The 14,998-nt window shown below is 45.1% G+C and overlaps 1 protein-coding gene across 1 annotated transcript in view; it reads left to right on the plus strand.

Annotated features, from left to right (window-relative positions):
- The first annotated feature begins 1,787 nt into the window (after window positions 1-1,787).
- The window catches only part of LOC144265708 (transmembrane protein 263-B-like), a 312,864-nt gene continuing 299,653 nt past the window's right edge, over window positions 1,788-14,998 (plus strand). The window contains exon 1 of the mRNA XM_077818585.1: window positions 1,788-1,907. Within this exon, the coding sequence (XP_077674711.1) occupies window positions 1,902-1,907 (6 nt within the window). The 5' untranslated portion in view covers window positions 1,788-1,901. The remainder of the gene's footprint in view (window positions 1,908-14,998) is intronic.

Here is a 14,998-nt window from a genome sequence, read left to right on the forward strand (position 1 = left end):
GAGTGGAGGGTGAGAAAACCTGGATTTGTGCTGGAAATGGCCTAACCTGAAGATTACTTTAGATAAGCTATTACCAGCAGGACAGTGGGGTGGGAGGAGGTATTGTTTCATATTCTCTGTGTATATATAAAGTCTGCTGCAGTTTCCACGGTATGCATCTGATGAAGTGAGCTGTAGCTCACGAAAGCTCATGCTCAAATAAATTGGTTAGTCTCTAAGGTGCCACAAGTACTCCTTTTCTTTTTGCGAATACAGACTAACACGGCTGTTACTCTGAAACTAGTAAAGCAGTAGATCACTCTCCCTCAGAAGCAAGAGAGAAGCAGGAAGTAAGTGTCACAGATCACCCCCAGACTCACAAAATCCTCCCTGAGAGACACTTCCTTTCCAGGGCTCTTTTTCTGGGTGATGCAGCTCTGTGCCACTCTATACTCAGGATATTCAGTAAATGCTCAATATGGCCCTAAATGTTTACACAATCGGAGACCAACAGAAATATTTCAAAAAAAGAAAAGGAATACTTGTGGCACCTTAGAGACTCGCAAAAGCTTATGCTCAAATAAATTTGTTAGTCTCTAAGGTGTTACAAGTATTCCTTTTCTTTTTGCGAATACAGACTAACACGGCTGTTACTCTGAAACCTGAGAAATATTTCAGTAAGAATGTTTTCAAAATAATTTTAATAGAAAGGGTTTAATTTTTATTTTAACAACTGACTGTTCCCCTGTTATGTGAAACCAAGCTTACATGTGTATGGGCAGGGAGAATGGTGAAGTTCTTTACGGTAATGGGCAATGGGGGGGATTTTGGAGGAAAGATCTGAGCAGATCAATTCTAAATATTTTTTGTCAAAGTTGGTGGTTGGAGTTGTCAGAGATGTGAGTCTGAACAAGGGATGAGATCCCAAATTTCAGCACCACAAAAGACAATGCTTTCAGTTATATTACAGATAATGAATGTATGTTGTAAACCAGCCTAATTAGACTGAGATATGAAAATAAGAGATTATTGTTGATACTGTGCTTAGGCAGGCACGCCTTGTTGGATTTCTCACCATTTACTAAGGGTAACCATTGGTCTGAAGCAGTGTGGCCATTTGTCTGTTCTTAAAGTTTGTGAAATTCTTTGAAAATTAAGGGGACTGTGTAAGGGCAACAACTGCTAAGGGTAAAATGCAGTTTAGCATGCCCTCACTCCTGTGGGATAGCACATCTCAAAATCCCATTGGCCCTGACAGCATGTAACCATTACATGGAGAGACCTCCATGGGTTTACTATTATTTATTGCTGAGTGATAGAGGCGACTGGGCAGGAAGGCAGAAGGCTAGTGGATGGCCAGGGAAGGTTGCGAGTGAATAAACCTTCAATGCCAACTACCTCTGATGCTGTTTCTTACTGCACGTCATCCCCTCACCCCACAAGCTCCGCAGACGCTATGGCGGGGCAGGAATGGGAAGCTGATGTGTCCAAAAGCATAAGGCAAGGAAAGGGGGTGGCAGACGAGGTGTGCTGGGTGCGATGACAAAGGGGGAACTCAAGATCTGAGGGGGAAGAACTGGAGGGGGGAGCCATTCACTCCCAGGAGTGACGGAGCCCGTGCCCCGGGGGGCGGGGGGCGTGTTCAGGGGGCAGTGTGCGGAAGAAGCTCCTGCCCAAGGCGCCAGTGTTTGATGACAGCGCCTCTACCACTCCCCCCGCCCCCCCAAGATGGCGGCGCCAGGCAACCTGCCCGGCCACAGCGTTTCCGGTTCCGGCCGGGTTGCCATGGCGCTCTGTCCCGCCCCCCGCTCTGTGTTTACATCGGGCAGGAGGAGCCGGGGACTCCGCAGCCGTCGCGTCCCGCTCCGTGCGCTGTAGCGCTCCATCCGCCTCGAGCTGCGGGAGGGCAAGAGCGCGCCGGCATGAAGGTGAGTAGGGGGCTCCGCCCCCTCCCCGGGGAGGGGCTGGGAGTGGAGGGCTCGCTCAGCTCGCAGCCTTGGGGACAGGGGTGGGTGTCGCCGCCTCCTTGGCTGGGCAGCAGGCGGGCTCCGGGAGTGGGGGGCTCACACTCCGCGCCGGGGCCACCTGTAGAGGGGGGAAGAGCAGAATGCGGGGAGCGAAGGCCCGTCTCCCCCCCGCCCCCAGGCTATCTGGGGAGCAAGGAGCGGTGAGGGGCATTCCTGGAGGGGCCTCCCTCCACCTGCAGCTGCAGGCAGTGAGGGTGCCTCTGGTTAATGGCACTATGTGCTTGCTTTTGCCTGGTTTAGGAAGCGTGGGATGGTGTCAGTGATGGGCAGGGCCCTGGGAGTCTGTTGTATGTCATCAATTTATTATCATTGCCGCTAATCAGTCTGGGGCGCGTAAAGGAGCGAAGTGGGTTGAAAAGTGGATCTGCTTTGCAGGGCGGTCTTTTGTGGAGCACCGGTTGTGCTACTCTTGCTGTACAAAATGCAGGTAAAGACACGGATCTTGCCTCATGAAGCTTACAGTCTCTGGATTGTAGCCTCCCTTTTATTGGGCTTTAATTCATCTATTCTTTCCCACTGTCTTTTCCTTAATCTTCTAGACGTGACATTTAAATAATGCCTTCCATCTGGGAAACTCAGCAGACTTTTTGAAAACTAGGTATACTTGGGTCACATCATCTATCAATGGAATGTGTGTGAGCACCTTTTGGGTGGGACATGGTCACTCTTAAACAGTTCACAGTAATGCTACCTAACAGTTTAAGACAGGAAAGAAAGAAGGAAAAATCCCACATTCACTTGACATTGCAGGAAAATGTAAGGTAGGCAAAATGTAGCCCAAAATGATATGGGACTAGGATTCCACGATTAACACACCTATTCTTGAAGGATGGGATCTTCAACAAATGGTCAGGTTCTCATCTTTATGACTCATCTTTAGGAGTTCTCTTAAAATCAATCCTTGCCACTACAGCTCCTCTAACTTTGTGCTAAATCAGTACTAATTCAGGAGGCTAAATTACTAGTGCAGTTTTTTGTATTGTGCTTGATTTTTTTTTCTTTGTCAGTAACCCATCCGAGTAACTGACGAGGTTTGATTATGCTTACTTTATAACCTCTGAGGAGATCATTCTAAGCTGATATGGCAGCAAATGGCCAAGAAACATGCAAGTGTCAATTGTCTTCTTTCTCCCTAGTTGTCAGTTACTTCTTGGGTATGGGGAAGAACAGAGGTATTTGTTTTTGATGTTATAGAAATTAAAGTTTCTAGAGCCCTCTAGTTTGGTGTGATTTGTTCTATTGGTTTTGCATAATGTTGCCTCTTGAACAAGATTACTGTCTAGTGGGGAAGAAAGGAAGACTGATTTATTTTAGGCTCTTCACTGAAAACAGGACTAGCTAGGAGGTCGAATAAGGTTTGTCTTTGCTTCTTTACCCCTTTCCTATGTTCCTGTTTCCCTGGGAAGGGACTCCCCTGCTTTTCCTACTACCTCCTGCAAAGAGTTGTGTGGACAATCTTTCCATCGGTTCTTTAAAAGTCCTCCACCTCCAGGAATAGCTCCAGTGTCTGCATCTCCCTGCCCCCACCTCCCCCTTAGCCTTTCCAAACAGCTGGAATGAAATTGACACTGTTGTTGCCAGTTTCATGGGTGTCCTAGGGCTTTCAATAGCAATGGGCTAACCAAAGTCATGCCAATTTCACTTTCTGGATGCTTGGGAACCTTATGTGCAGTGGTCAAGGCAGGCATTCTAGCTGCCTGGGTTGTAAAAACAGCACTGTATCAGTTCTGATTTGGAAATGTTATCTTCACAGTACCCTGAAAAGTGACTAAAAACAGGATTGTGGATTTCAGGTTCATTATCTCTGAATGACTTTGTGTCAGATATGCTCTATTTACAAGCACAACCGACTTTCCTAACTATCATCTCTGCAGACTCAATCTGGCATCAAGCAGAGTTCTCACCTTCTCATGCATCTTTCCCAGCAATAAAGGTTGTGTTGGCCAAATCAGACTGTAAACTATTTGGGGAAGGGACTACATGTTTTCCTTTGTGTTTTGTACAGGACCTAGGACAATGGGGGATTAGCCACTACTGTAATGTAAGTCACTATTCGGAGCTCGTACTTCAACCTATGTATCCAGTTTACCCCATTTTCCATAGTGTGTGCCCTTAGGAACACTTATGCTGTTTGTGGCTGTGCACTGGTGTCACTGACTGGAACATTATTAACGATTATCCTGATGCACAAGCTTAGTCTTGCAGAGCCAACACAGCTAACAGAAGTTTAAAAAAAAAAAAAAGGCAATAAAGATTTATTTTAGTCCCTAAAGTCAGAAGAGATGACTGATATACACAGTAAGCACAACTCTGCAGTAAGAAGGGCCATTTTTATTTATTTATATATATATATATATTATAATCAGAGGCTAAATGCAACTTGTTCTTAAATTATGCAGAAATTGATGTTTTAGCCTAATTCTTCATACCACATACGCAGTCTTACAAAAGAAAGTTTGCTATTTGCCAGTGTGTGGAGTGGTTTTTTTTTCCACCCCACCCCTCCCCTGACACTAAGGGATTTTTCTGCCTCTGAATGCTTGTTACTCCAGGCTAAAAAGAATCCTATGGCAGCATGGGACAACCAAAAATCCATTCCAAGCAAATGTAATTAAACTACTTAATGCATCTGGAAAAGTTGCTGAGTTATCTTTAAAACCAAAACCAAAACCCATTGAAGTGCTTACTGAACAACACATTCATCTGAGGCTGAAAATAAAAAGATTTCCTGCAGGCACCATTTCCTTGAACAAAGAAGAAATGGATAATTTTCCTGATATGCCTATTACTTTTTCTAAATTCTTCCTGTCTCCACTTAGTTGTGCACTTTACTGCACTTTGGTGAGAATGCTCATGGCCTATCTTATGTGGGCTCATCCCAAAGGGAATTTGGTTAGATCTTTTTGTACAACCTTCTGTATGTAATTACTCATGCATATGGTTCATGACCATAATAAGGTAGGTGTCTGCCCATTTTCCGTATGTGGCGTTCCAAGTGTCTGTAATTTTGCTTCTGATCAGTGACCTAAGCATTTATATCAATCAATTTCTTAATAAATCATATATGTCAATGTGATCTAACTACCTAGTTACAAAATTGCAAATGCCCCCAAACAGTCCCCTTATTTCAAAATAACTTCAATAAGCTTGCAAAGTGCCTGTCCTTCTGTGTTCAGTTGTTTGTTACACAGAATGAAAAGGCATAATTTGTGACCTTGGGTTAAACCCTTGGGCCTTGTTTAGTTCACCTAAATTCAGTCCTTAGCATAAGCCTATCACACTAGGCCTCACATTAATAAAACAGCCTTTTATATCCCAGCAAAACCTAATAGTGCAATTATTTGTGTCCTCCTACTTGCCCTCAGCGTATTTCGACCTGATAGCAATTAAAACCTATCAATATTATATGGCTATAGTGTTATTACAAAGGTATGACAGGGTCATAGGTCAACATCATTTTCGATCTTACATCTGAGCAATCGGTCAGTCAACCCACCTAGGATTTTTAAGTGCAGAACTGATCAGCAGTTTGTGGAATGGATCTGTACTATACATACCTCTGCAGTATGCCTCACCTTCTGAGACAATCACATGTTGGGAGTTTTTCTGAGACTTCTTTCCACTTGTCTTTTTAAGAGCTCGGTTTGACTTCAGCCTTTGTGACTTAAGTATTTTATTTGGCATACAGCAGTGCTATGCTGAGTTGATTAGACTCAAACTGCAGTGGGGTTGGATGCAGGGTACATCACAGCTCCAAAGTTACATAGAAATCCTCTCTCTTTATATTCATTGCATTCACTATGTATTGCATCATGCTTTTGAATTGATTTTGTTACTTTGCAGGAACCATTCCCTGTGCAGCACATGCCGTCCATGGTTCAACTTTGTTTTTAGCTCATCTCTACATTACTAACTTACTTTGTCCCTTGTTGTCTAGTTCATAGTAAATAGTTCTCTGAGAGTTCTCCCTCTTATCTTAACTGACTCAAACATTTTGTCGTTTTTAGCCTACTGTCCTATTTACTTCTCTTACTTGGCACAAATGTCTTGTTTTCAGGCTCATGATTCATTTACCTCCCTAATCCTATCTTCCAAAGAATGAGGCCTCCCCCGATGTATTAATTACACATGTCAGGTCAAAACTTAGCTACATCATGCAAGATTAAAGTTCTGAAAACAATATCTTCCCCCTCCTGGTTTATTAACAAGCCAAACGTATCGGAAACACTTGTATCAGGAACCTCTCCCCCACAATGCTGTTTCCTCTGTCTTCCCCATTCTTCACTCATGCTTGCAAATAGCCTTTCTTGCCTTATACCAGCATCTCACAAGCTGTAGCTCCTACATCCAAGGATAGTAAGGAGTTACAGGCGATCATTGTCCCTCTGGAGGTACCTAGAGAGACCTCACCACATTTGCCCACCCTGTGGAGAGAGAGAGAGAGACTGCTCTTCTTAGGTCCCTTCATGCTGAGGCTTTGATTTTATTGTACTTGTTCCCAGCCTACTGTTCTCATGGAGGCTAGGCTAGAAGTCTAAAAACTCCCTTAACCTGGAGCATAGCGGGGAATAAGGCATATGTTGTACCTGGGAAGTGAATCCTTCTACATGGTCCAGATCACATTGTGGTATATGTGTGTTATGGGGTAAAAGAAAAATTGGGACAACCTTAATTTGTTGACCAACAGGAAAAAAACAGGTTTAGGTTTTCTTTGAACAAGTCACCTTACCTATTCTTTTCAAACTTTTTTTTTAACCTTTTCATCTCCAGACTAAGTCTATTTTAAATATTTTCTTCCAGTTTCCTACTTTACTGTTCCATTTAGTAGATGATTCTCTGTATCTGGGAGGTTTCTGTGGTTCACCCTACCAAAATATTGTATGTGTAGTATTTTTTTACGCTGTCTTCCATATCATACTTCAGGGGGAATTCTGCACCAAAAATTTTAAACTTCTGCGCACAATATTTTCAAATTCTGCATATTTTATTTGTCAAAATAACACCATATAATACCTGTTGGCAAGTATGTCTGTAACAATACAGACAACAAAAAAGATTCAGCTAATGGTTTTTGACATAGATTCTTTATTATGCATCTTAATACAGAACTCTGAGTAATAATTCATTTAAACTTCAATACAGAACCGTATTTCCTGCACCCCTCAGAAGCAGTGCAAAGGCTTGGGGGAGTCAGAGGTAATGGAGGAATTGAGGGAGAGGGAAGTAATTGCTGGGAAAGAGCCTGGATTTGAACTTGGAGGGTTGTTGGGTATGGGTGGGAATAGTATGGAACAGTTTCTTTTGGGGGGGGGCAGGGAGGGATTGTTAGGGAGCTTCCCCCATGCAGACCCTGGCTGACCCCTAGCCTCTCCCATTCAGTCAGGCACACCTGCCCCTGTCCTCATGTGTCCTTGCACCCCCTTTTCTACATGTGTCCCTCCACCCCCACAGACACCTACTTCTCCTGCCCCCATGTGTCTCTGTGCACCCACTCAGCCAGCCCCTCACCATGTGGCCCTGTACCTTCCTCCCCCTTGTGGTCCTGTGCCTCCACTCCCATTCAGCCCCTGCCCCAGTTTGTCCTCCCCCAGCAGCCCCACGCTGTCTCCCCATAGTCCCTGTCTCCTGACCCAGCCTGACAGGTGCTGTGAAGAAGGCAGGCTCTTTCTCTTCCCCAGCTGGTGGATAGCTGCTGCTCTGTTCTATCGCCACAGTACCCTCTGGTGGGCAAAAGGCAGAACTGCAGCAACTTTCCAGCAGAAGCTTTTTTCTGCACAAATATTAAAAATATGTATAGCTCATTCTTTATGTGCACACGCAGTGGCGCGGAATAGTTATATTAATCCTACCTAGCAGAGCTGATTTCTGGACCATTTAAATGAGAAGTATTCAGTCAAGGAGCAACTGTTCTGTCCATCTATAGCCTGGAAATTAACTTGCCCTTCAACAGAAGCTTGTTTACAAACATTAAATATTTTTCTTTCCCTATCATTCTAGCTGAACTCCAGCGTGCTGGGAACCAACAACATTCACTCATAGCTTTTGATAAGGCTGTGTGTATGTAAATAATACTGTTTAAAGCAAATGAGTTAAAAAGGCTTCGTTGCTATCTGCTTGTTTTTGTAAACTGACCTGTGGGAAAGATGAAATTGGCTTTGCTCTGCCAATGTACCCTGAAAGATGCATAAGACTTTTCTTAACCCCGCTCCCCTAATCAAGAAGGCTAAGGATTTATTTTGTCAGAGATTGACTGTCCAAAACAAAGAACTTTCAAACTTATTTTATTTCCAGTTTATTAATTATAGGGTGTGTTTACATGTTCAAAAACAAAAATATCTTGATGCAACGTGAATATACTGAGAGCTGCAAAGGGGCTTGTCACGGTTCCTTCCCCAGTCTGAACTCTAGGGTACAGATGTGGGAACCTGCATGAAAACCTCCTAAGCTTACTTTTACCAGCTTAGGTTAAGACTTCTCCAAGTTACAAACTATTTTACCCATGGACTTCCACTGCCACCACCAAACATTTATCTGGGTTTATTGGGAAAACGTAGTTTGGAAACGTCTTTCCCCCCAAAATCCCCCCAACCCTTGCACCCCACTTCCTGGGGAAGCTTTGGTAAAAATCCTCACCAATTTGCATAGGTGACCACAGACCCAAACCCTTGGATCTAAGAACAATGAAAAAGCATTCAGTTTTCTTACAAGAAGACTTTTAATAGAAGTAAAAAAGAATCACCTCTGTAAAATCAGGATGGTAAATACCTTACAGGGTAATTAGATTCAAAATATAGAGAATCCCTCTAGGCAAAACCTTAAGTTACAAAAGAGACACACAGACAAGAATATTCATTCTATTCAGCACAGCTATTTTCTCAGCCATTTAAAGAAATCATAATCTAACACATACCTAGAATTTAGTAAGTAATCTAGCTAAGACTCCATTCCTTGTTCTGTCTCCGGCAAAAGCATCACACAGACACACAGACCCTTTGTTTTTTTCCCTCCTCCCAGCTTTTGAAAGTATCTTGTCTCCTCATTGATCATTTTTGTCAGGTGCCAGCGAGGTTACCTTTAGCTTCCTAACCCTTTACAAGTGAGAGGATTTTTCCTCTGGCCAGGAGGGATTTTAAAGGGGTTTACCCTTCCCTTTATATTTATGACACGCCCCCCAAATCTCAGCTAGGGTGAAACGCTGGCTGGGATTTCTTCCTGGAGCTCTAGGAAAAAAAAGGAGTTAATAAGACACATGCACCTCTAAATATACTACCAAGTACATAAAGACTAGCAATATTTTCCACATCTCAAGGATAATTTTAACCAGTTGATTCTGGGAAACTTTCATGGGAGAGTGCATCAGCCACTTTGTTAGAAGCTCCTGAAATGTGTTGGATGTCGAAATCAAAATCTTAGAGAGCTAAACTCCACCGAATAAGTTTTTTGTTATTTCTCATGGCGGTATGAAGCCACTGTAGCGCAGCATGGTAGGTTTGCAGGTGGAAACACTGTCCCCAAACATATGGGCTTAGCTTTTCCAGAGCATAGACAATGGTGTAACATTCTTTTTCACTGACTGACCAGTTGCTTTCCCCCTCAGACAGTTTTTTGCTGAGAAACACTACAGGGTGGAATTCTTGATCGGGTCCTTTCTGCATTAAAACTGCTCCCACACCATGCTCGGACGCATCTGTGGTTACTAGGAACGGTTTGTCAAAGTCTGGGGCCCTTAGTTCAGGGTCAGACATGAGTGTTGCTTTAAGCTGGTTAAAGGCCTTCTGACATTCTTCGGTCCACTGAACGGCATTTGGCTGTTTCTTTTTGGTTAGGTCTGTCAGTGGGGCGGCGATTTGGCTGTATTGCAGTAGAAATCGTCTGTAATAACTGGCCAAGCCTAAGAAGGATTGAACCTGTTTCTTTGACTTTGGGACAGGCCACTTTTGGATAGCATCCACTTTGGCCTGTAGGGGGCTGATATTTCCTTGACCCACCTGGTGTCCAAGGTAAGTCACTCTGTTTAGGCCTATTTGACACTTCTTAGCCTTAACCATTAGTCCTGCCTCCCTTATGCGCTCAAAGACTTTTTGTAGATGTTCCAGGTGTTCTGCCCAGGAATCCGAAAATATGGCCACATCATCAAGGTAGGCGACTGCATATTCTCCTAATCCCGCTAGGAGACCATCTACAAGTCTTTGGAAGGTGGCAGGTGCATTTCTCAGCCTGAAAGGGAGTACATTAAATTCATACATCCCGACATGTGTGGTGAAGGCTGACCTTTCCTTGGCGGATTCATCTAGCGGTACCTGCCAGTACCCCTTGGTTAAGTCCAAGGTAGAGATGAACTGGACCCGTCCCAGTTTCTCTAATAGTTCATCTGTGCGTGGCATTGGATAGTTGTCTGGGCGAGTTACGTTTTTGCGTTGACTACCATAAGCTAAATGCTGTATCTCCCCATCTGGTTTGGGAACTAGAACCACTGGAGATGCCCATGCACTTCCAGAGGGGCGGATTACACCCATCTGTAACATATCCTGGATCTCTCAGTCTATAGCAGTTTTAGCTTGAGGAGACACCCGGTAAGGTTGGACTTTAATTGGGTGAGCATTACCTGTGTCAATGGAGTGGTATGCCCGTTCAGTTAGTCCTGGGGTGGCTGAGAACGTCAGCACGTAGCTAGTGCACAGCTCCTTGATCTGCTGTCGCTGCATACGCCCAAAGGTCATGGAGAGGTTCACCTCTTCCACACCACCAGCACTTTTCTCTTCGTAGTAGACACCTTCAGGCCACTCAGCATCGTCTTCTCCCTGGGCTGTAAACTGACAAACCTTTAATTTTCTGGAATAAAAGGGCTTTAGAGAATTAACATGGTACACCTTAGGCTTTCGGTTGGAGGTGGGGAATGCTATGAGATAATTAACAGCTCCCAGGTGCTCCTGGACCGTGAATGGCCCTTCCCTCAATGCTTCCATTTTATGGGCCTGGAGTGCCTTTAAGACCATGACCTGGTCCCCTGCTTTGAAGGAACGCTCTGTGGCATGTTTATCATACCAGGCTTTTTGCTCTTTTTGAGCATCCTGTAAGTTTTCTTTAGCAAGGGCTAAAGAGGTTCGGAGGGTGTTTTGTAGGTTGGTTACAAAGTCCAGAATGTTAGTTCCTGGAGAAAGTGTAAATCCCTCCCATTGCTGCTTCACCAACTGTAATGGCCCCTTAACCTCACAGCCATATACAAGTTCAAATGGTGAAAACCCTAAACTGGGATGTGGTATAACTCTGTAGGCAAAGAGCAACTGCTGCAACACTAGGTCCCAATCATTGGAGTGCTCATTTACGAATTTACGTATCATGGCCCCCAAAGTTCCATTAAACTTCTCCACCATGCCATTTGTTTGATGGTGGTAAGGAGTGGCAACCAAGTGATTTACCCCATGAGCTTCCCAAAGGTTTTCCATAGTTCCTGCCAGGAAATTAGTCCCTGCATCTGTGAGGATGTCGGAGGGCCAACCTACCCTGGCAAAAATGTCTGCTAGTGCCTGGCACACACTTTTAGCCCTGGTGTTGCTTAGAGCTACTGCTTCCGGCCATCGGGTGGCAAAATCCATGAAAGTCAGTATGTACTGCTTTCCTCTGGGTGTCTTTTTTGGAAAAAGACCCAGAATATCCACAGCTACTCGCTGAAATGGAACTTCAATGATGGGGAGTGGCTGGAGAGGGGCTTTGACCTAGTCTGGGGGTTTTCCCACTCTTTGGCGCACCTCACAAGACTGGACATAGGTAGAAACATCCTTGCCCATTCCCTCCCAGTGGAATGACCCCCCCAAACGGTCTTTGGTCCTGTTCACCCCAGCATGGCCACTAAGATGATCGTGGGCTAAGCTCAAGAGCTTGGCCCGGTATTTAGTTGGAACTACCAACTGTCTCTGAGGATGCCAGTCTTCCTGGTGTCCACCAGAAAGAGTTTCCTTGTATAAAAGTCCTCTTTCTACAACAAACCTGGATCAATTAGAAGAGCTGAGAGGCGGTGGGTTGCTCCGTGCTGCCGTCCAAGCTCTCTGGAGCCTTTCATCTGCTTCCTGTTCGGTCTGGAACTGTTCCCTTGATGCTGGAGACATCAGTTCCTCATTGGATTGTGGACCTGTGCTTGGTCCCTCTGGAAGCAATGTAGGGGATGGGGCTGTCTCTGTTGACTGTGAACTGCTCTCCGCTGGGACACTATGTTGGGGTTCAGGCTCCAGCTGAGCCTCTTATGTAGGGTTATGGGCTGCTGCCAGTTCAGGTTTGGTGGGACCCTCTGGTGTTGAGGTTGCAAGTACTGGATTCAGTGCTGGCAATGGGTCTGGTGCTGGTTGTTCCCCTGGTTCCGGTTCTGGGACTGGTTCCGTCTGGGTCTCTGGGACTGGATCCACTACTGCTGTTGCAGACATTGGCCTGGGGTCCGGGTCCATCACCTCTGACCGGGTCCTGATAGAAGTTTCTGGAACAGAGTTAGGCGTCACGGCTTGTTTAGCCTGGCTGCGGGTGACCATTCCCACCCTCTTGGCCCGCTTCACATGATTGACCAAGTCTTCCCCCAACAGCATGGGGATGGGATAATCATCATAGACTGCAAAAGTCCACATTCCTGACCAGCCATGGTACTGGACAGGCAACTTGGCTGTAGGCAAATTGAAAGAGTTGGACTTGAAGGGTTGAATTGTCACTTGGATCTCTGGGTTGATTAAATTGGGGTCCACTAAGGAAGCATGGATAGCTGACACTTGTGCTCCGGTGTCCCTCCACGCGGTGACCTTCTTCCCGCCCACACTCACAGTTTCCCTCCGCTCCAAGGGTATCTGGGAGGTATCTGGGCCTGCGGACCTCTGGTGTGATTCCGGTGCAATGAGCTGTAATCTGTTGGGGTTCTTGGGGCAGTTAGCCTTTACATGCCCCAGCTCGTTACATTTAAAACATCGTCCAGCTGACGGGTCACTGGGGCGAGGCGGGTTGCTGGAGAACGGGGTGGTGGGACGATAAGGTGTCTGGAGGGTTCTATGGGAGGTAGGTGGGGCCTTGCGTGGCCCCCGGTAATAGGGTGTGGTCTGGGGTTGCCCCTTCTGGTCTCCGCTCCAACTGCGACCAGTTTTCTTCTTCTCTGCCACCTCCACCCATCTGGCTCCAATCTCTCCTGCCTCCATTATTGTTTTGGGCTTCCCATCTAGGATGTATCTTTCTGTTTCCTCAGGAACACCCTCTAAGAATTGTTCCATTTGCATTAGGAAGGGCAAATTTACTGGAGATTCAACACTTGCTCCTGATATCCAGGCATCCCAATGTTTCACAATGTGGTAGGCATGTCGGGTAAATGACACGTCTGGTTTCCACCTTAGGGCTCTGAACCTCCGACGAGAATGCTCAGGTGTTATCCCCATTCTGACTCCTGCCTTGGATTTAAACAGTTCATACTTGTTCATGTGTTCTTTAGGCATTTCAACCGCCATCTCAGCTAAGGGTCCACTGAGCTGCGGCCTCAGCTCTACCATGTATTGGTCGGTAGAGATGCTGTACCCAAGGCAGGCCCTTTCGAAGTTTTCTAAGAAAGCCTCAGTATCATCGCCTGCCTTGTAGGTGGGGAACTTTCTGGGATGGGAAGTGGTACCTGGAGAAGGATTGCTAGGGTTTGTTGGTATATTCTGCTGAGCCTTTATCTTCTCCATCTCCTCCACATGCTTCCTCTCTTTTTCCTTCTCCTCCAGTTCTTTGGCCCTTGCCTCCAGTTCTTTGTCCCTTGCTTCCATAGCTCTCCTGTGAGCAGCCACTTGGTGTTGTTCTGCCTCTTTCGCTGCTTCCCTTTCTTTGTCCCTTGCCTCCATCTCCCTCCTGTGGGCAGCCTCCTGTACCACCTCCTCCATCCGCATGAGTTCTATCTGTCTTTCATGTTCCTTTTGTTTTTCAGCAGCCTCAAATCTGGCTAATTCCGGCTTTTGTTGAGCCGTGGAGTCTGTCATCCTAACCTCTCTGTTTTTAACTAACTTTACACCTGTGGTTTAGAAATAAAACAAACAAAACTTGGCTTGTAAAATTTTTCTGTGCTGGAATAGGATACCTATTCTCTGATCGTGATTGTCAGCCTACAGAAAAAGACAATTCCCTTTGTCTCTGCTCTGGCCCCAAATCAAAGCAAAAAAACTCCACTACTTGGAAACCTCCTTTCCAGCAGCCCCAAAGGAAAAAAAAAATTCCTTTTTAAAATCTGTATTTCTGGTTCAAAAAATCTCAAATTGATCTCAAAATGATTTCAGGTTAATCCCACCACTCTGCCACCAAGTCAAGGTTCCTTCCCCAGTCTGAACTCTAGGGTACAGATGTGGAGAACTGCATGAAAACCTCCTAAGCTTACTTTTACCAGCTTAGGTTAAGACTTCCCCAAGGTACAAACTATTTTACCCTTGGACTTCCACTGCCACCACCAAACTTTATCTGGGTTCCTGAAAAAACGTAGTTTGGAAACGTCTTTCCCCCCAAAAATCCTCCCAACCCTTGCACCCCACTTCCTGGGGAAGGTTTGGTAAAAATCCTCACCAATTTGCATAGGTGACCACAGACCCAAACCCTTGGATCTTAGAACAATGAAAAAGCATTCAGTTTCCTTACAAGAAGACTTTTAATAGAAGTAAAAAAGAATCATCTCTGTAAAAACAGGATGGTAAATACCTTACAGGGTAATTAGATTCAAAACATAGAGAATCCCTCTAGGCAAAACCTTAAGTTACAAAAAAGACACACAGACAGGAATATTCTTTCTATTCAGCACAGCTATTTTCTCAGCCATTTAAAGAAATCATAATCTAACACATACCTAGCTAGATTACTTACTAAATTCTAAGACTCCATTCCTTGTTCTGTCTCTGGCAAAAGCATCACACAGACAGACACAGACTCTTTGTTTTTCTCCCTCCTCCCAGCTTTTGAAAGTATCTTTTCTCCTCATTGGTGGTCAGGAGCCAGCGAGGTTACCTTTA

This window comes from Eretmochelys imbricata, chromosome 6 (assembly GCF_965152235.1).
Source record: "Eretmochelys imbricata isolate rEreImb1 chromosome 6, rEreImb1.hap1, whole genome shotgun sequence".
In the NCBI taxonomy this organism is placed as follows: Eukaryota; Metazoa; Chordata; order Testudines; family Cheloniidae; genus Eretmochelys; species Eretmochelys imbricata.